The following is a 16,151-nucleotide window of genomic DNA, read 5'->3' on the forward strand; positions in this document are numbered from 1 at the left end:
AGCAGACAAGATCTAAAACGAACCCACGTATACGAATAGCCATAAATAGGGCGGGACGCTCTGTGCAGAAACAAAAAGTGTTGCAAGTGTAGCGTATTGTTATTAATTGTTCGGTCGAGTTAGTTCTTCTCGTAAGACAACGCTTATATTTTAGTCCCGATGAGGATTGAACGTTATGAATAACCATTGTTATCCTTTATATAGTGAATGCCAAATGAATCGTCGGTGTTTTTGTTCAGCTATTTTAAATCAAACTTTGAAACAATCAATTTTATATTAATCGAACTCGCTCAATGATATTACAATATTTTAATTGCATCCTACAGGCAATGGGGTTTTTAATTGAATAGTCGTAATATATTTTCGCCCAGCCGCGTGAAGCACTACGAACAGGTTGCAACTATGGCAACATCGCCCAGCGGAACGCCATTCATTTGATGAGGCCTTGAATCCCAACATGAACAATTGGCGTCGCGTCGCAGCCATTCATTGCTCATTGATAAAAGAAATTATATATGAATATATGGGTTTACGTTTCACAACGGTCAACTCAGACTTCAGTGTTTCAAAATTACACTGACCATCGTTTCTTAGCTATCTTCACCATTTCTGTTCTTTATCTTCGGAATTTAAATGGATTTTTGGTAAAGTGTAAACGAACACTGGGCTCCTCGATTTAGCCGAATAAATTCTAACCTTAAAATGCATGTAATTGATTATAATGCATCTTCTATCAGGATTTTATTGTGTTCAATAAAGTTTAAAGACAAGGTCATGGCAATGTGTTAGTGGGGGATTAATAACAAACTTAAATCTTTTATTTGAGTTTGTTCGAATAAACTGTTAGCATTCTTATTTGTGAGTGAGGTACTTCTTAAATACAATTATGCCAACTGGTTTAGTATAACTCAGAAAATTCATCGAATTAGGAACGATGATGAAGAGTTTATTGACGTCACTCAACACATAACATATACATTCAATTGAATACGAATAATAATATTTGTAATAGTTCCTCATCGCGAAAGAAATAAAAGCAACCTCCCTTCTCAGTCTCAGGTGGTCGCTTGCTCGTTTCCTCAAGCTTTCATGTCATGTTACATCATTTAAAAAAATTTTTGCGCTTCGATTTACGTCGCCGCGACACTACGCTGCAGTAGCCCCGAGATTCTACAAATCTCAGGTCTCCTTCTTTTTCTCCAGCGCATCACTCGCAGCTTACCTAAAGCCAAGTTCGCAACGTCTTCCATTCTCGTGCTGTTGTAGCTGAGCAATAGACGCTTGGCTGCTGTCGTGTCGTGACTGTCGTCGGCAGTCGGCAGTGGGCAACTGTAGTTCAGGTATCGCACTGTCTCGTGTTTGGCGAGTCCCTGGAAATACCATGACCATGCCCTAATTTATGTTATAGTTGGCAGGGAGTAGCCATGTCAACTTTACTTCTGAACTCATCTCAACGCCTAAAATTCAATCGACAACTTCGATGGTGACGGCTGTGAACTGGGAATCAGCCCCAGCGTCTTGACCACTAAACGCAGTGTCTTTGAAAGTTCTACCAGCGACTGTGAATAAATTTGGAAAGGCAGAGCGTTTCTGGACGGGCGCGGAACGCTGTCATGCTACAATTCCTAAGTTTGTTTGTTTTTTGTCAACTTTTCGAAGCTATGCTTGAGTGAGTTTTTTTTCAGTTGAATTGTCTTGCTCACAAAAGTCTGGAAAATCTTGATTTGAAAATATTAAAAATAAAAATTAAAAATTAAAAATATATTACTATCAGTAATAAATTTACTGCTTTGATGTTGTGATGGATGCTTTTTTTTCGCCGAGCCTTCACTTGGAATTAGACGGTTCTCTGATGTAGTGTAAGCGTCGTTGCGTAGCTTGCCTTTGATGCATTGCGTTAACCAGCGTCAGATCAGACATGCGTTCATTTCTATTCTTTCGTTACTATCCTTCGTTTTGATCATTTCTCAAAGATTTTTTCTCTGGAATGCGGTAACAAGTGTCATGGACACGTTTATTTTCATCCCAATACGGAAGATGTTTTTGCTCAGCTTGGTGACTTATAACTTAGTGGTATATAAATTCCCTGCACCTTCGGCGCGAAATAGACGAAACTGATCTGAAGCGCTAGAAATCTCTCCCCTACTACTTCTAATACTACCAGTATATAAATTCATCAAAAATTTGCGAGAAAGTTTTGCCTAAATCATGTTTTTTTCACTATAATTGACACTGTGAAGCTTCAGAACTACAAAGCGGTATTGAACAAATTTTCTCACATTATTTATTACACACCAGAGCTGATAAGCCCTGAAGTACACTGTTTATTCATCAAATATTCTCGAAAGAAATTTCAAGTACCCATAATGATTTATACAAATAATTACTTCAAGTTCCAACATTTGGAAAAAAAAACTTCTTTCTTAAAAAAAGTCTATTAAAATTGGGCAAGGTTTGACCAGTTCCTCGTCCGAGTACAGTTTCCAGTGATACATCATTTTGCTCAAAGTTTTAGAATACCCGAGTAGCAAACAAAAAAAATTATTTGCAATCTTGCGTCGAGTTATGCGATAGTTTTTGAGTTTTACTTTTGTTTGCAATAATGAATAGCAATGAGTTGCGGACTGCCTGTGCGGTGGCTCTAGCTCGGCTACCAATCAAGCTTATTGATCTTCACTTGAATAAAAATTGATTTCATTAGCATATGGCGATTGGAGTAAGATTCATGATATCGTAATTGAATGTAATTTACTTAATAAATTTACTTATTTTTAATAATCTAATTGTTATATGAATATGAGCATCTTAGGCTAGTTAATTTCAGTTAAAATTAAGTCGCAGATTTTATTCGTGTACATTTCAAGCTGAATGCACCTATTAAAGCTGAATGCATCGGCTTGACAGGTTTGTGGTGGTCATGTCAATAACTATACCTACGTTTGTGGAGTTTACTTTGCCCGTGGCGGCATGGGCATTCATGTAAGTTATTGATCTGTTAAAGTTTACGTTGTCTTGAACCTATTTGGGACAAACTTCGCACTGAAGTTCTCTCACGCAATAACAACAGCCAACAGGAATTGAGTTCAACCTAGAAACCATTGATCTAAAGTGTTCGGCTTGAATCGACTCCAATAACCTGCATTTCATCAGCGCAAAGCTTATCCAACGAAGTATCTTACGTATGAACACACCAAATAAGGACATCACAAAGCCATTCTGAATACAACAGAAGATCAATCGTGCAACGGATCATACCGAACACAGTAGGACGAAGCACAGTACTGTAGGATGAAGACGAAGGATGAACTTAGTTTACATAAAAGCCCATCTCTGAGTTTATTTTTAATTTTTGAAAAATGTTCAGCTGTGACGAATTTTGGGCGATGATCTTTAATTGTGGAACCTGCCGCAAACTTAGAAAATCAAAATCTACCACTATAAAGTTATTAAAAAAGAAATTTGAAATATACCTAGAACTAACACGCATTCTTTGCGTACGGGCGGCATAACATATTTTGCCTGTCTGCATGTGGCCTACGGGTCGTAGTTTGTTCAGTGCCCTCATCTGCTTCACGGATTTGACAATCCCAAACATTTTTTGTATATGAATAGATATCAGTTGAAGTTCATAGACATTTAAATTAAGTAGGGTTTATGTTGCTTGTCCTATCATAAAAAGCAAATGCATGCGACACTATATATTCTGTTATCGCAGTTTTCGTCTGATATTGACTTATGTATTGACTATTACGTTTAAAAATACGTATTAAGCGGAATTTCCATACCAACTGTGATTTTATTCTATCGAATTCAATTCAAGCCTTCATTGTAACTCGGAAAAATTTTCCTAGTTGTTTTCTTCTTCTTCTAGTTGCTGTCTTCGTCTCTCTTTCAACTCATTTCACGTTTGCCCGAGGTAACGATTTTAACATCTTCGCTTATTTACATAGAAATAAGTGCATATATAATGTCATTTCTCAACATAATTAAGATTCTCAAGATTAATTTGTCTGCTTTTATTTTGATTTCAATAACTGTGTCCCCAATTTTAATCGTATTCTTCTTGTTCTCGTTGCACACTTGAACGCTTCTCCCAACACCAATGTTCACATATACCAAATTATATGATTTCCCTTCATGTTTTCAAGTCTAATAATCCTCTTTCGATAAAATCGAAATATTAAAGTTTGCTTTATTTTTAGTATTAACTCGGTAAAATGTACTATTTTCTGGTAAAAAAATTTTTTTTTATCGACTCCCAACTTTCGGAGAAAATCATTCACACTCTGTATAGGCATTTCATTTACACTCTTCCCACTGGAAGAGTGCTTACAGCTGAGCGCTCGATTATTTTTCGTCGTTGCTTAAAAATTACGCCCGACAAATTGACAAGAAGTTGCGAAGCATTTTATTTCCTATTCAAAACTTGTTCTCCGGCGCCAAGCTAAATCTGAGAAGTCGTCCATTTTTGTAAGAGGTATTCAAGAACATCAAAATCGTGATTACGATCAATAGACATTGCAGCTCAAGGCTACATGCCTGGCGCAGCTAAATGTCAAGGTTCGTGGACCCAACCGCTGCCCTTTATCAGCTTGCCGTATTGGAGAATCATATTTAAGACGTCTTAGATGATAATGATATTAGCCCTTAATTATATGAATAATTTTTATGTAGATAGTTTTCGATGTTGGACTCTAAAGTTTCAGCAATATTAACTCTTTTCTCAGGGAATCGTGCGATGGATGAGCACGTTACAAAGATAGAGTTATCAGTATCATTCATGTACACTAATGTTTAGTTCCGAAACAAGCATGGTGGAAGGGTAAAGCCGGTATCACTTTCAGTGCATCAGCCACATATTGAAGAGAAAAGAGAAATGCTAAACGCTCCATCGTCCCTACCCCCACCGATGATGTCTAAATTGACCTTTTGATCATGTGCCCGAATTATTTCTGAGAGGCCTTCACTCAGCGTCTTTGAAAGCTAAACCTTCAATTTTCAATCTACCCGCGGGGCTGATCGACAAAGAATTTGTAATCTAAGTCGTTATTTTGAACTAAAAAAGAGGTCTCGGTAGTACCGCGTCCAAAATAACCGGAAATATGAACCTACATTCAAACGACTCACCAACTCATTGAGGAAGGCTTGGGCCATGCAGTTCAATAAGCTATTAATTATTTATTTTGTAAAGGTTAGGCCAGCAATTACAGTGCGAAAAAATCATTCGTTGATGAATTACACATAATTTAATTATACTGAATCCATGCTTCGTTAAGATGACGAATTTTTGGCAAGCATGTGTTCAATTTTGAATATATTTTTGCTCATGTAGGCTACTAGTGCAATGCGAAGGCCATTAAGAATAAAGCATTTACGCGCACATAAACTTTTCGGTTTGCTAATATGCGGCGTTCTTGCCTTCATTGAAGGCCTGAAGAAAAGCGGATTTAATTTAATTAAGCAACTCGGGCCTTACAACGCCGGTGCGACCTTCAAGGTCCAGTAAATCCTAGCCAACCAAATGTCAGGGAGCACGTGGAGCCAACTTGACTGAATCTCTGACGAGGAGTGCAGAGTCCGGCTATTGACTTCAACGTGCGGTACTATACTTGAAGAAAAATTCGCTCACACAGAAAATCGAGAAAAAGACCGCAGTGAATTTTGGAGCTCGATGTAAACTTTTCAATTGATTTTTCAAATTAGCGGACCTATTGGGATTCTATAGATGTATATGCAGTTAAGCAAAAAAACGTTAATTAATAAATTGCTACTCGCACATCAGTGTTTTGAGCAAAGAACAATTGGCACAACTTAATATGCGACACTTCGTGACAGTCAGTACCTACCGATGCTCTGCAATACTAACAAAGAGCGATAAAAACGCGTCGTAAGACGACTTACCCCTCACTGGTGCAGAATATTTTTTAAGTTCAGAAAAATAGAGAGTTAAAAATGAGAGTTAAAAAATTGTATAAGAGAGTTAAATTATATAAGAGAGTGTTTTAACTCAGAGAGTTAAAAAAATTGTATAAGATATTTACATTGAGACGACTGTCTTAGTTTGTATTGAGGCAAAAAAGGCCGAAACTAAATATGAGTTGGTTGCCAGGCTGCTGCTATAAACATTGCTGGAACGAGAAAAAAGAATCTGCCAAATGGCTATGATTAGAGTCATGGTGTTGGCATGCGAAGCAAGAGCTGTAGTGCAGTAGTTGTAGTGTGCTGTAGTTGTAGTGTAGTGCTATGAGGCGCAAAGCTAGTGGAGCGCGATTACAAGACAAACGAAGAGTGAGAGATATAATTTTTTTCTTTCAGGCCATCTTTAACTCTTTCCTTGTTTTCATCGGAAGCAGATAAAAAGGGTGGTTGCCTAGACTAGAAGTAGGGTAGTTTGCTGCCAGGTGCACACCAAAACACAGCAGTGGTAGAAGCTCAGGCTCAGAACGGAGTGAGAAGAGCAATGTTTGTGTTGGTTGGATTTACTTTCCTTGGATTAGATTACGTTGATGCGGTTCGAAGAATCACGTAGCTTATCATGGTTACTGATGCCTACGTGTAGAACGCAAATTCAATAGCAAGTAAGCAGTCATTCATCCGATTCATGTCATGAATCATGTGTGTGCAGCCTTGGGCATCTCGTGTTCAAACGAGACTTGAGGGCACTGTGGTTTTGAAAACAAGGTGCGACAGATCAGATTAGAAACCAAATCGATGTGTATGATACAATAACACTAAGATTTTGATTTCTCTTTCATTACACGCATACAGAACATAACCGCACATTGATCAGCTTTGAATGTGATCTTTAATGCTGCCCGTGCAGCTGCTTGCTTGCAATTAGCTTTGATATCAAAGGTGTAAGTTCCGCTGGTTTTAGCAGTGGTTTGCGCTGCCATTCCGCTGTTTAACAATAGAATAACAATAGATGTGTTAACAATAGATTAAATAATAAAGAATATTCATTACTAGACCGCTTCAACATTTGCGGTGATTCACTCACGAGTTTTTCGCGCCAGAAGTCGTCCATTCTTGAACGCCTTGGGGTATGCGGGGGCAAAAATAATGATTGACCTCATATTTTTAATTGCAATTGAAAAGCATGATAATGTGTTTTTTGCCATTGCAGTCAAAGTATCCAGACTTTGATTCAATTTGCAAGACGACTTTTGCCACGCAAATTTTTAGGTTTGACATCTAACTCCAATTTGAGGCTAGTCATACATTGATTGCATTCTGGCTTGGAGTGAACTGAGATTTTTCACTCATTAGGCAGAGTTTTACATCTACGGCTTCTCACCCCAACGTATCTCTGCGTTGTTGGCTTCTCACCAGTGAAGTCTTGTACAACATAACACAGGCGTCAGTTCAACATTGATTTTGATTTAAGAGTGACACTTTAAGAGTTGCTACCAAATTATGACAAGATGTGCAGTGCAAAATTGCTTCAAGTTGGACAACAATGGAGGGGAATTTAGTATAGATTCTTTCCCTAAGACCGTATCAGCAACAGGTGGGCGCTGGAATCTCCACTCGCTGGATTAGGGGATTACTATAAAAGTTTTGGAGTAAATTAAGCACTGCAGGACTAGTGGTTGAAAAGTAGTATATTACACCATTAGGATACTCGTGTATAAACATTCCAAAACACTGTTCTTGAGTAGAGTTAAAAAGTAAGCCGTGGGACATGTTTGAAAAGTAGTAATGCGTAAAATGCATACGGGATATTAGGATTTTATGGTTGAATTTTGCTGATGTCTTGAGAGATGTTTCGCTTTATGGCTGCATTGTACCATATATTTCGAAAGCTTCTTTTTATTGAAGTGATTTTTCAAAATACTGGAGCTCTTCAAATGGAAAATCTCACGTACATCGACAGCGTTATGATAGAAGTTTATAAAAAAGAGAAATAATTACTATTCTAGCTGTGCATAGCCTATTGCTTGCCTCTTTTGTAGCTCTTGACGTCAGCGCTATATTGATGAGCATTGCTTTATGAACCACCTACGAATCAATGTTTACTTCACTAGTTTCAAACACTCAATTTTTTTTCTATTATTTCAAGCATGCAAATTTCAAGCAATTCAATTTCAAACAATCATATTTTCATTACTTCAAGCACTCAAATTTCAATTATTTATAGCACTTAAATTTCAATTATTTCAAGCATTCAAATTTAAATTATTTCAAGCACTGAAATTTACCATCAGCGACCATTGACAGGCATGGCACGTCACAACATCGTCACTGCCACATATTGCCTTCGTCGCGGATATTTTCAGGTGCGTGCGTCACGTGCGAGTAACGATCGGCTACCTTTATTCAACAGCTGAAACGAAAACCCAGACTGAACTTCGTCCAGATTATCGCCTTCGCTCCAATATTCTTAGTGCGCATGCATATGCCCTACGATTGACCTTAAATGCAAGTTCGATTGAATACCACAGGAAGAATTTTATTCACGGTTTCTTGATAGATTTCAACGTGTTGAACGATATTTATAAAAATGTTATTCGTATTGAAATAACGAACAATAAAATCAATAATAAAATATTTTCTCTTTTCTTCTAAAGAATTAATATCGAGGTCACTTGTTTGCTTGAATCGCCAATTAACTGGAAATTTGGAAGCAAGGAAAATTCACAAAAGATTATAATATCTTTATAGAATACGTTTCTGAGTTAAGCTCTATCGTCAGTTTGAAGATTTTAGAATGCATATGAATTAATATTACTATCGAATATCGGACAGATTCAATTGAAACACACCAGTATTCGCACATTCACGATTGTATTCATATTTAGCATGAAAGTTAAAGAAATGACATTTGAAATGCGAAGACATGAACCCTCTTACTAAACTCGATGCAGTCGGCGCATGAGATCAGATGATGTGGGAGATCTGAAATCCCTTTAGTTATTGATCGCCTGGTTGATTAATACGGTTGAATTCTATGTCATTCTTTTCACAAAACTCTGTACATGACAAAAAAATGCTAATGCATTGACTCTCTGAATATTTGGCTGTGTTAAAAATCTTGTTGCGTTAAAATAAATGTGAGTAGCAAATGGATATTTTATATTGTGAAAAATATTCAGTATTTAGATTACAAATCATAACTATTGAAATCCCAGCATATCATCAATTAACTCTTTCTCTGCCTAAAAGAAACTAAACTAAATAGGTATTAGCAACCTTCCCTCGCGGATACTAATCATCAAAAGCCAATATTCGGTTGTAACACTATATTTTATTGACCACTACATTTAATTGGTGGAAAACTAACCGTAAATAAAAAATCTTATGCTACTGACGATTTATCATATAAGCCCGTGCATGGCCGGCATCATAATTTCAACAGGCGTGCAAAAAACATAAATATTTATGAGTGAGAATCGCTGCACGTACGCTCTGTCACTCTTTTACTACGAGGGCGAGCCATGAATTAATTTTCAATGTAAAACAAAACACATGCTAATGAAATCCGCCATAATTTCACTAAATCAATTTCAAAATTAAAAGTTTTCTTGAAAAATTTTCAAGGAAAGCACAGAGATCTTTCATAATATTCTACTTGTTTCGAAATTTGTTTTTAATTCACGTTTTCTGATATTAAATTATCCGGTTTAAATAATTCTTTAGATTCATGAGGACGATGATTATGATGCTGCACGTCATTCCTGCTTCAGATGTGCGAAGTGACGTCAAGGAATATTTTGACGGCATTAATTGTGAATAAACCTTTGGGTTATTCACAATTAATGCAGAAGTATAGAATTTGAAATTTGTAATTTATCTTCCTATTAAGCCTCCAATGTCAAAATGTATGGCACCACTAATGTGTTCAGAAGCAATAGGGTGATGGATTTTTTCACTTTTAAAAATTAACGTTTCTTTGTAGTTTGTGTTGGATGCAGATTGAGTCACTAAAATTTTATTATGGTCAAACTTCTAGTGTTTTCAGCTCATACCTTTCCTCTTTGAGAACTCCACCTTTAAATACCATTACTCTTTGAATTATTCTTGAATGAGGCGACCGAATGACCGTATCATTTTATCTTTAGCAGTGTACCACTAACCAAGTTAATTATGCTGTGTGATGCTTGGTTTTTAGTAAATAAGTCAAATACTTTTCTAAGCTATATCCTTAGTAAGAGTTCCGGACGTAGCAGCGCCATGCAGGCCATGCAGGAGCACCGCAATAGCTAATGATTGCCATTTATATTGTCAACGCAAATTAAATCAAACATTTGAAAACTCTGATTCACACTTATGCATGTTTAATTTAAAATTAATTACTTTTTTTAATTTTAGGAGGCCCAGGGTAGAAGCCCGCGCCATGGAGAAGTACGAGAAGATCAGCAAGATCGGCGAGGGATCCTACGGGATGGTCTACAAGTGCCGCGTCAAGGATACCGGCGAGCTCGTGGCTATCAAGAAATTCATGGAGTCAGAAGACGATCCTCTTATCCGCAAGATCGCGCTTAGAGAAATAAAGATGCTCAAGGTGAGATCTCGGGTGTTTTCATGACCAGGGTAATTTCAATGGTAATTTCAAAATCAGTCGAGCTGATAAATTTTATGACTAGGATTTTTTGGGGGGCAATATAATTGATTAAATGTCATTCGAAGAAATGTTGAGAGTGTGTGGATGGAACAGGCTAGTGTTATACGGAAGAAAGTGAGCAAGGATATTTAAGTTTTTATATAGAAGTCAATTTGATTTATGAGATGGAAGGCGATTGGTCTAATTCAATGGATGTGATCTGTCTGGTGGCTTGCGGCTGATAATGTCACAGTCTCATAGTCAAGAAGTGTTGTAGGCTACGTTCTTGAGGGAAGGGATCATGATATAGTCCTTTCGAAGCACGGCAGCGGTGGTTTCCGACAGGCGACCCGAAGGCCTAATATTGTTTTCGCATTTTTATTATTAGTATTGTCATTATTCTACGAAGACTTCACCAGACAATTATGTTACAATAACAGAATATGCTTCTACGTTCCACACAAGTGTAATTCCATCCCGGATCAACCAGCCGCTGACTGAGAACGCATCGTCAGCCAGTGACAAATGAGCTTATCTGAAATTAAATGCGCTAGCGAACATTACAGAGAGAAAATTTGATAAAATGAATTCATTTACTTGAAATGGTGAAACTGGAGAAAAATACAAGTCCAAATTAGAAAGCTAGCGTGAGACAGGCAATTATATGCTTTAGAAAATTCTACGATAAGCGTTTGAATTATGCCTTTCTGTTTATAAATATACAATTATAAATAAAACATTTCTATCATCCCAAAATTTTTAACACGACACCGAAAAAATTTGTAATGGGAGACATTGGAAAGCAAACAAGAAGCAACTCTTTCCCATCACTACGTCCTTTTCGTTCAGCAGTCAAAATTTCAAAATTTCAGCTGTTTTAAAACTTAACTGCCGGGGAACTGGGGCAATTAACAGAGACTTAGTAAAACTTTTGAACAGAAAGACTGCGATAAATATGATTTATTAATGTTTTATTTCCGTGGCAGAGTCTCAAACATCCCAACCTGGTCAATATGATAGAAGTTTTCAGAAGAAAACGTAAGCTGCACCTGGTGTTCGAATATTGCGACCACACACTTCTAGGGGAGATGGAGAAGAATCCAAAAGGGTGAGAATTGATTCCTGATAAAAAGTTGGGTGGTTTGTGTACGCGTAAATTGCTGCAATTCGAGCTGATTGAATTTATATGTGAGCTTTTTATGAGCTTCAGTCCTAATATTTCCTGGTATTCGATTTATTACTCACATTAACACGTTGACGTCGTACCGTATTGCACGTTGAGTGCTTTACGACTCACCAGGGTGGCCACATGGCTTAAAAAAACAGCCAAGTCAACGGACAAAATATATCTAAAATCAATATTCACTTGTACATTTGTAGGCTCCAGTGCAAAAACTCAACTTTAATTTTTGTACATTTTAAGATTTAATACGGAATGACCGCCATCATAAATTTCTGTCGGCCAATGCAATTGGCTGGCAAACTAAATCGCGCAACTTGTCCGAAAAAAAAACGCTGCAACTCACCGGTGAGTTGTATCGCACTTAACGTGTTAACGTAACCAGCATATAGGAAACTTCGGACTTCTGTCATGGGTGCCACCAATTTTTGTCAACGCAATACTCTCTTTGCATGCATTTTCTTCCGCCTCAGTATATTCGTATGTGCAAATTAATAAACTGCCATGAAGAGTCTAAAACTTGACAACATCTCTGTAGCTGCAGCCGCAAGTATTTAACAACGCAGTCTTCTTTTACTCCCGTTCGCTGCAGGTTCCCCGAAAAGGAGACAAAGAAGATCATCTACCAGCTGGTGGAGGCGGTGCGGTTCTGCCACGAGAGCAACGTCATCCACCGCGACGTCAAGCCTGAAAACGTCCTCATTACCAGACGCGGCGTCGTCAAACTTTGTGATTTCGGCTTCGCCAGGATGCTCAGTAAGTCCAAATTTCATTGAGCATGAGAGTGTATTTTGATATTATTGTGAGCACCGGCAGGGATTACTGCAGCCATGAAATAGAATAACATTTCCCGAAATTTAATAGACAGAATCTCTGAAAAGATTCTTGTAGTTTATCATTTTTTGTAGGTTTATTCAACGTAATCGTTTCTTAACCTCTTGGATAACATATTCATTACTTTAACACGTCGATTACGCCAAGACTAGTACTCCCTCTCTGCTCAAATTGTTATTGGGCTTCCCTGGTCTTACTAAACCTCAATTGCCTTCAAGTAAATGTATTTTTTTTGACGTACGCCTCACGCGGCAACACTAACATTCACGTTGCTCAATGAGCCAACGAGTCGTACACGGACTATGTACGTGGCAACGCAATGTTATCGGGTACCTATGTTCCTTGCGAAATAGTTTTAAGCCTTCTCTATTTTAACTTATGCCTTACACACACATAACACTAATACTCCGTGTGGTTCATGCAGCCAACGAGTCGAACAAGGAGTCGTAGCTACGTGGTGGTATCGGGCGACCGAGCTTCTCCTGTGGGAATGTTAAGTGTTCTTCATTTTAACTTCTGCCTCACACGCACACAAAGAAGCAACAATCCCTATTGCTCGAGCAGCGAACGAGTCGCATACGGGCTATGTGGCAACGCGGTGGTATCGGGGCGCCTGAGTTCCTTGCGAAAGAGTATTAAATCTTCTCTATTTTAACTTATGCCTTACACACACAAAACGCTAATACTCTCGTGGTTCATGCAGCTAACGAGTCGTACACGGACTATGTGGCGACGCGGTGGTATCGGGCGCCCGAGCTCCTCGTGGGCGACACCAAGTATGGCGCACCTGTCGACGTCTGGGCCATCGGCTGCGTTATGGCGGAGATGATCCGCGGTGAGGCCCTCTGGCCCGGCAAGTCCGACCTCGACCAGCTCCACATCATCAAGAAGACGCTTGGTGAGGAGATGATCTATATTATTTATTATAAGAAATTATGAGAGTCTCCCTATACATGTGTTCAATTAGCCTTCAACAGTAACCGCCAATCTCCAGTTAGAGTCGAATTTCAATACTTACATCCTATGAACACAATATCTTTTTAAGGAATATAATTTTTCCATTTAAACGCCATTCATTTAGACATTTGGGACTTCATACGTGAAAGAAGTTATTCGATTTCAGACATTCATCCCGCATCTGAATAGAACGATATTCCGCGAGAGAGCAGAACATTAAAAGATAACGATGAAATGGAATGATATCAATCTAGCATGGGTTAAGTAAAGCTATTGTGGAGAAATGATATATACGCAGAAGTAACCCTACATGAGCTCTTAATTTCAAGCCGCTGCCAAGAGTTTAAAAGCGATAGGCGGTAGGCGATCGAACACAGTCGGCCTGTAGTGCAGTAAGAAATGAAGCTGTTGTATTAAGGTATGTTAGTTTAGTGTAATTTTTTGGCGATTTCCAGTGCAGCGTGCCTAGTGAGCGGAGGGCCGTACTTTCATATATTATGTAAAATGTGAACGTCAAAGTATGCATCGTAAATTTCGCGCGTTAACAGCACGAATGAACTGCTCCGCAGGCGAGTTACTGCCGTACCACATGAAGGTGTTCAGCAGCAACGACTTCTTCCGGGGCCTTAAGCTACCGGAGACCGGCATCAGGGAGACGCTCGAGGCAAAGATGCCCGCCTCCATCTCCACAGACGCTTTAGACTTCTTGAAGGTAGGTACTCAGTCACCCAAATTAAATTAATCGTCATCTCGCGAGAACCGCGTGTTTTAATTATTATTAATGAGTGTACCGCACTTTGTTTAGTTTTTCTTCATAGAGGCTGGCCTATTCATTAACTCACTGAACTGGCCTATTCATTAACTAACTGCGCATTGGTTCCAAACAATGGTGATGAATGCGAGTTATTCATTTGCGACACGGCGTTACTAAGGATGTACGTATGCAATAAATGTAAAAAATAAATAAAGATACATTTAAAATCGTTTTTTCAGTTACCGTAATTATTCGTTTACCCAAGTTAGACAATTGAATCAAAACTCGTTCAATTCCTCATTTTATAGAGAACTCCTGTTGAACCCCTATTGCATGAATTGAGGAATAAATTAAATTCCAGTTTTCCAATATAACGCCAGTTTTGCGATGCCTGACATATTGAGCATACGAGCTCGATATTTCAGGATGTATTCACTTCTTGGTTTCACAAGCCCACACAGATAGGCACTCTTAAATATAAAATGAATAACTCTGTTCCAACATGAGCTTTGCCATGATTCAGTTCGGCATGTTACATCGCTCTAACAAGTGTATCAAATCTATGACTATCAAACAGACAGCGAGTTACAAAAATTTCATGCTCTGAATCCTACCATATAAATACATTATATACTAAGAATTGTGCTACGTGAATTCATCACACTCTTATCTGTTATATGAATACATTTCAGTCAGAATCCTTTATTGTGAAAACATTAAACTAAGAATCCTATGTTCCAATTAAACATTTCTCCTCTATGTTTTGTCGATGGTCATTCGCTGGTATCTCAGCACAATTTGCATGTTCCAGAAATGCCTGGACGTGGACCCGTCTAAACGGATGACGTGCAAGCAATTGCTGACTCATCCGTACTTCGACAACTTCTCCTACAGTTTGCCCGAAGAAGAAATAGAACGCTTCAACCAGATAAGAAGAGTGAGTCAGCTGCACTTGGTGAATACAATGGCTTATTTTTCTTGTTGTTGATGTGGTTTTGGTAGATGTGTGTAATCCTCCATTAACCACCACGTTTTTATAATAGTTAACATTCTAGCATTCTAGATGTTATGTAAGGGTTATTTGTTCTAGATGTTTCCTGATGCATATCCAATTGGATACAAAATTATGTTATTAAAGTTATTTGTAAGCGACATGAGAGAGACTTGAAGTGATTTGAGGTTTAATTTGTTTTTCTGTAAAACTAGATCTCGTTAATAAACTTGTGATGCATGTGACATGAAGCAGTTTGGAATGTACTCGTTTCGTGCACGTTTAAACTTTGGGTTTCATTTTGAGGGAAAAATTTGAGGGAAAGTAACAAAGTGTGAGGGATTCCTAATCTAGTGGGAAATAAATTCCCAGTATGAACACAATCGTTGGACTGCATAGGTAAAATTGTACATAAACTCTGAGCCATTCTAACCTTGTAAAATTATTCAGTAGGACAGGCCGGGGTTAATTATTAAGCGGCACCTTAATATGTGAGATCCATATTATGTAGGCCCCTCATTCAGTAGAAAAATTATTATAAAGAATAAATGTAGAATTCGTTTGAAGTTCGTTTCATTCGATTGAAGTTCGTTTTGCCAGTTGCACAGGAGAATTTCCAAGAACAAGGAAGAGTCGCCGGATATCCCGCCATTAAACGAATAATAGTAACGCGCTCGAAACAAAATTTTCTCTGAACGCTGTCTTCAACGAGAAATATCATATTTCACCTCTTGCTTGACTTGCTTCAATAAAGGCATTTTTCCACGGTTTGCCTCTGAACACTAGTGGCCTAAATTTATGAGATAAGACCACAACCTTGTCATGTATAACTAGAACATTGATGCGTATAGATTAAGATCTATTTCAGTTTGTATGTGAACTACTTTCAGTT

General features: G+C 38.1%; 1 protein-coding gene across 4 annotated transcripts in view; it reads left to right on the forward strand.

Moving 5' to 3' along the window:
• LOC108668162 (cyclin-dependent kinase-like 4) overlaps positions 1-16,151 on the forward strand; it is a 34,926-nt gene that overhangs the window by 14,577 nt on the left and 4,198 nt on the right. For 2 of the 4 annotated variants that reach the window (XM_018155324.2, XM_018155326.2), the window contains exons 2-7: positions 10,312-10,504; positions 11,530-11,651; positions 12,316-12,479; positions 13,261-13,455; positions 14,084-14,226; positions 15,080-15,223. In XM_018155324.2, the coding sequence (XP_018010813.1) occupies positions 10,312-10,504; positions 11,530-11,651; positions 12,316-12,479; positions 13,261-13,455; positions 14,084-14,226; positions 15,080-15,223 (961 nt within the window). Of the gene's footprint in view, positions 1-1,307; positions 1,341-10,311; positions 10,505-11,529; positions 11,652-12,315; positions 12,480-13,260; positions 13,456-14,083; positions 14,227-15,079; positions 15,224-16,151 lie in introns of those variants that run through there. The other 2 variants (XM_018155327.2, XM_018155325.2) reach the window with 2 other exon arrangements.

The sequence above is a fragment of the Hyalella azteca genome, unplaced genomic scaffold, assembly GCF_000764305.2.
Source record: "Hyalella azteca isolate HAZT.00-mixed unplaced genomic scaffold, Hazt_2.0.2 contig9583, whole genome shotgun sequence".
In the NCBI taxonomy this organism is placed as follows: Eukaryota; Metazoa; Arthropoda; class Malacostraca; order Amphipoda; family Hyalellidae; genus Hyalella; species Hyalella azteca.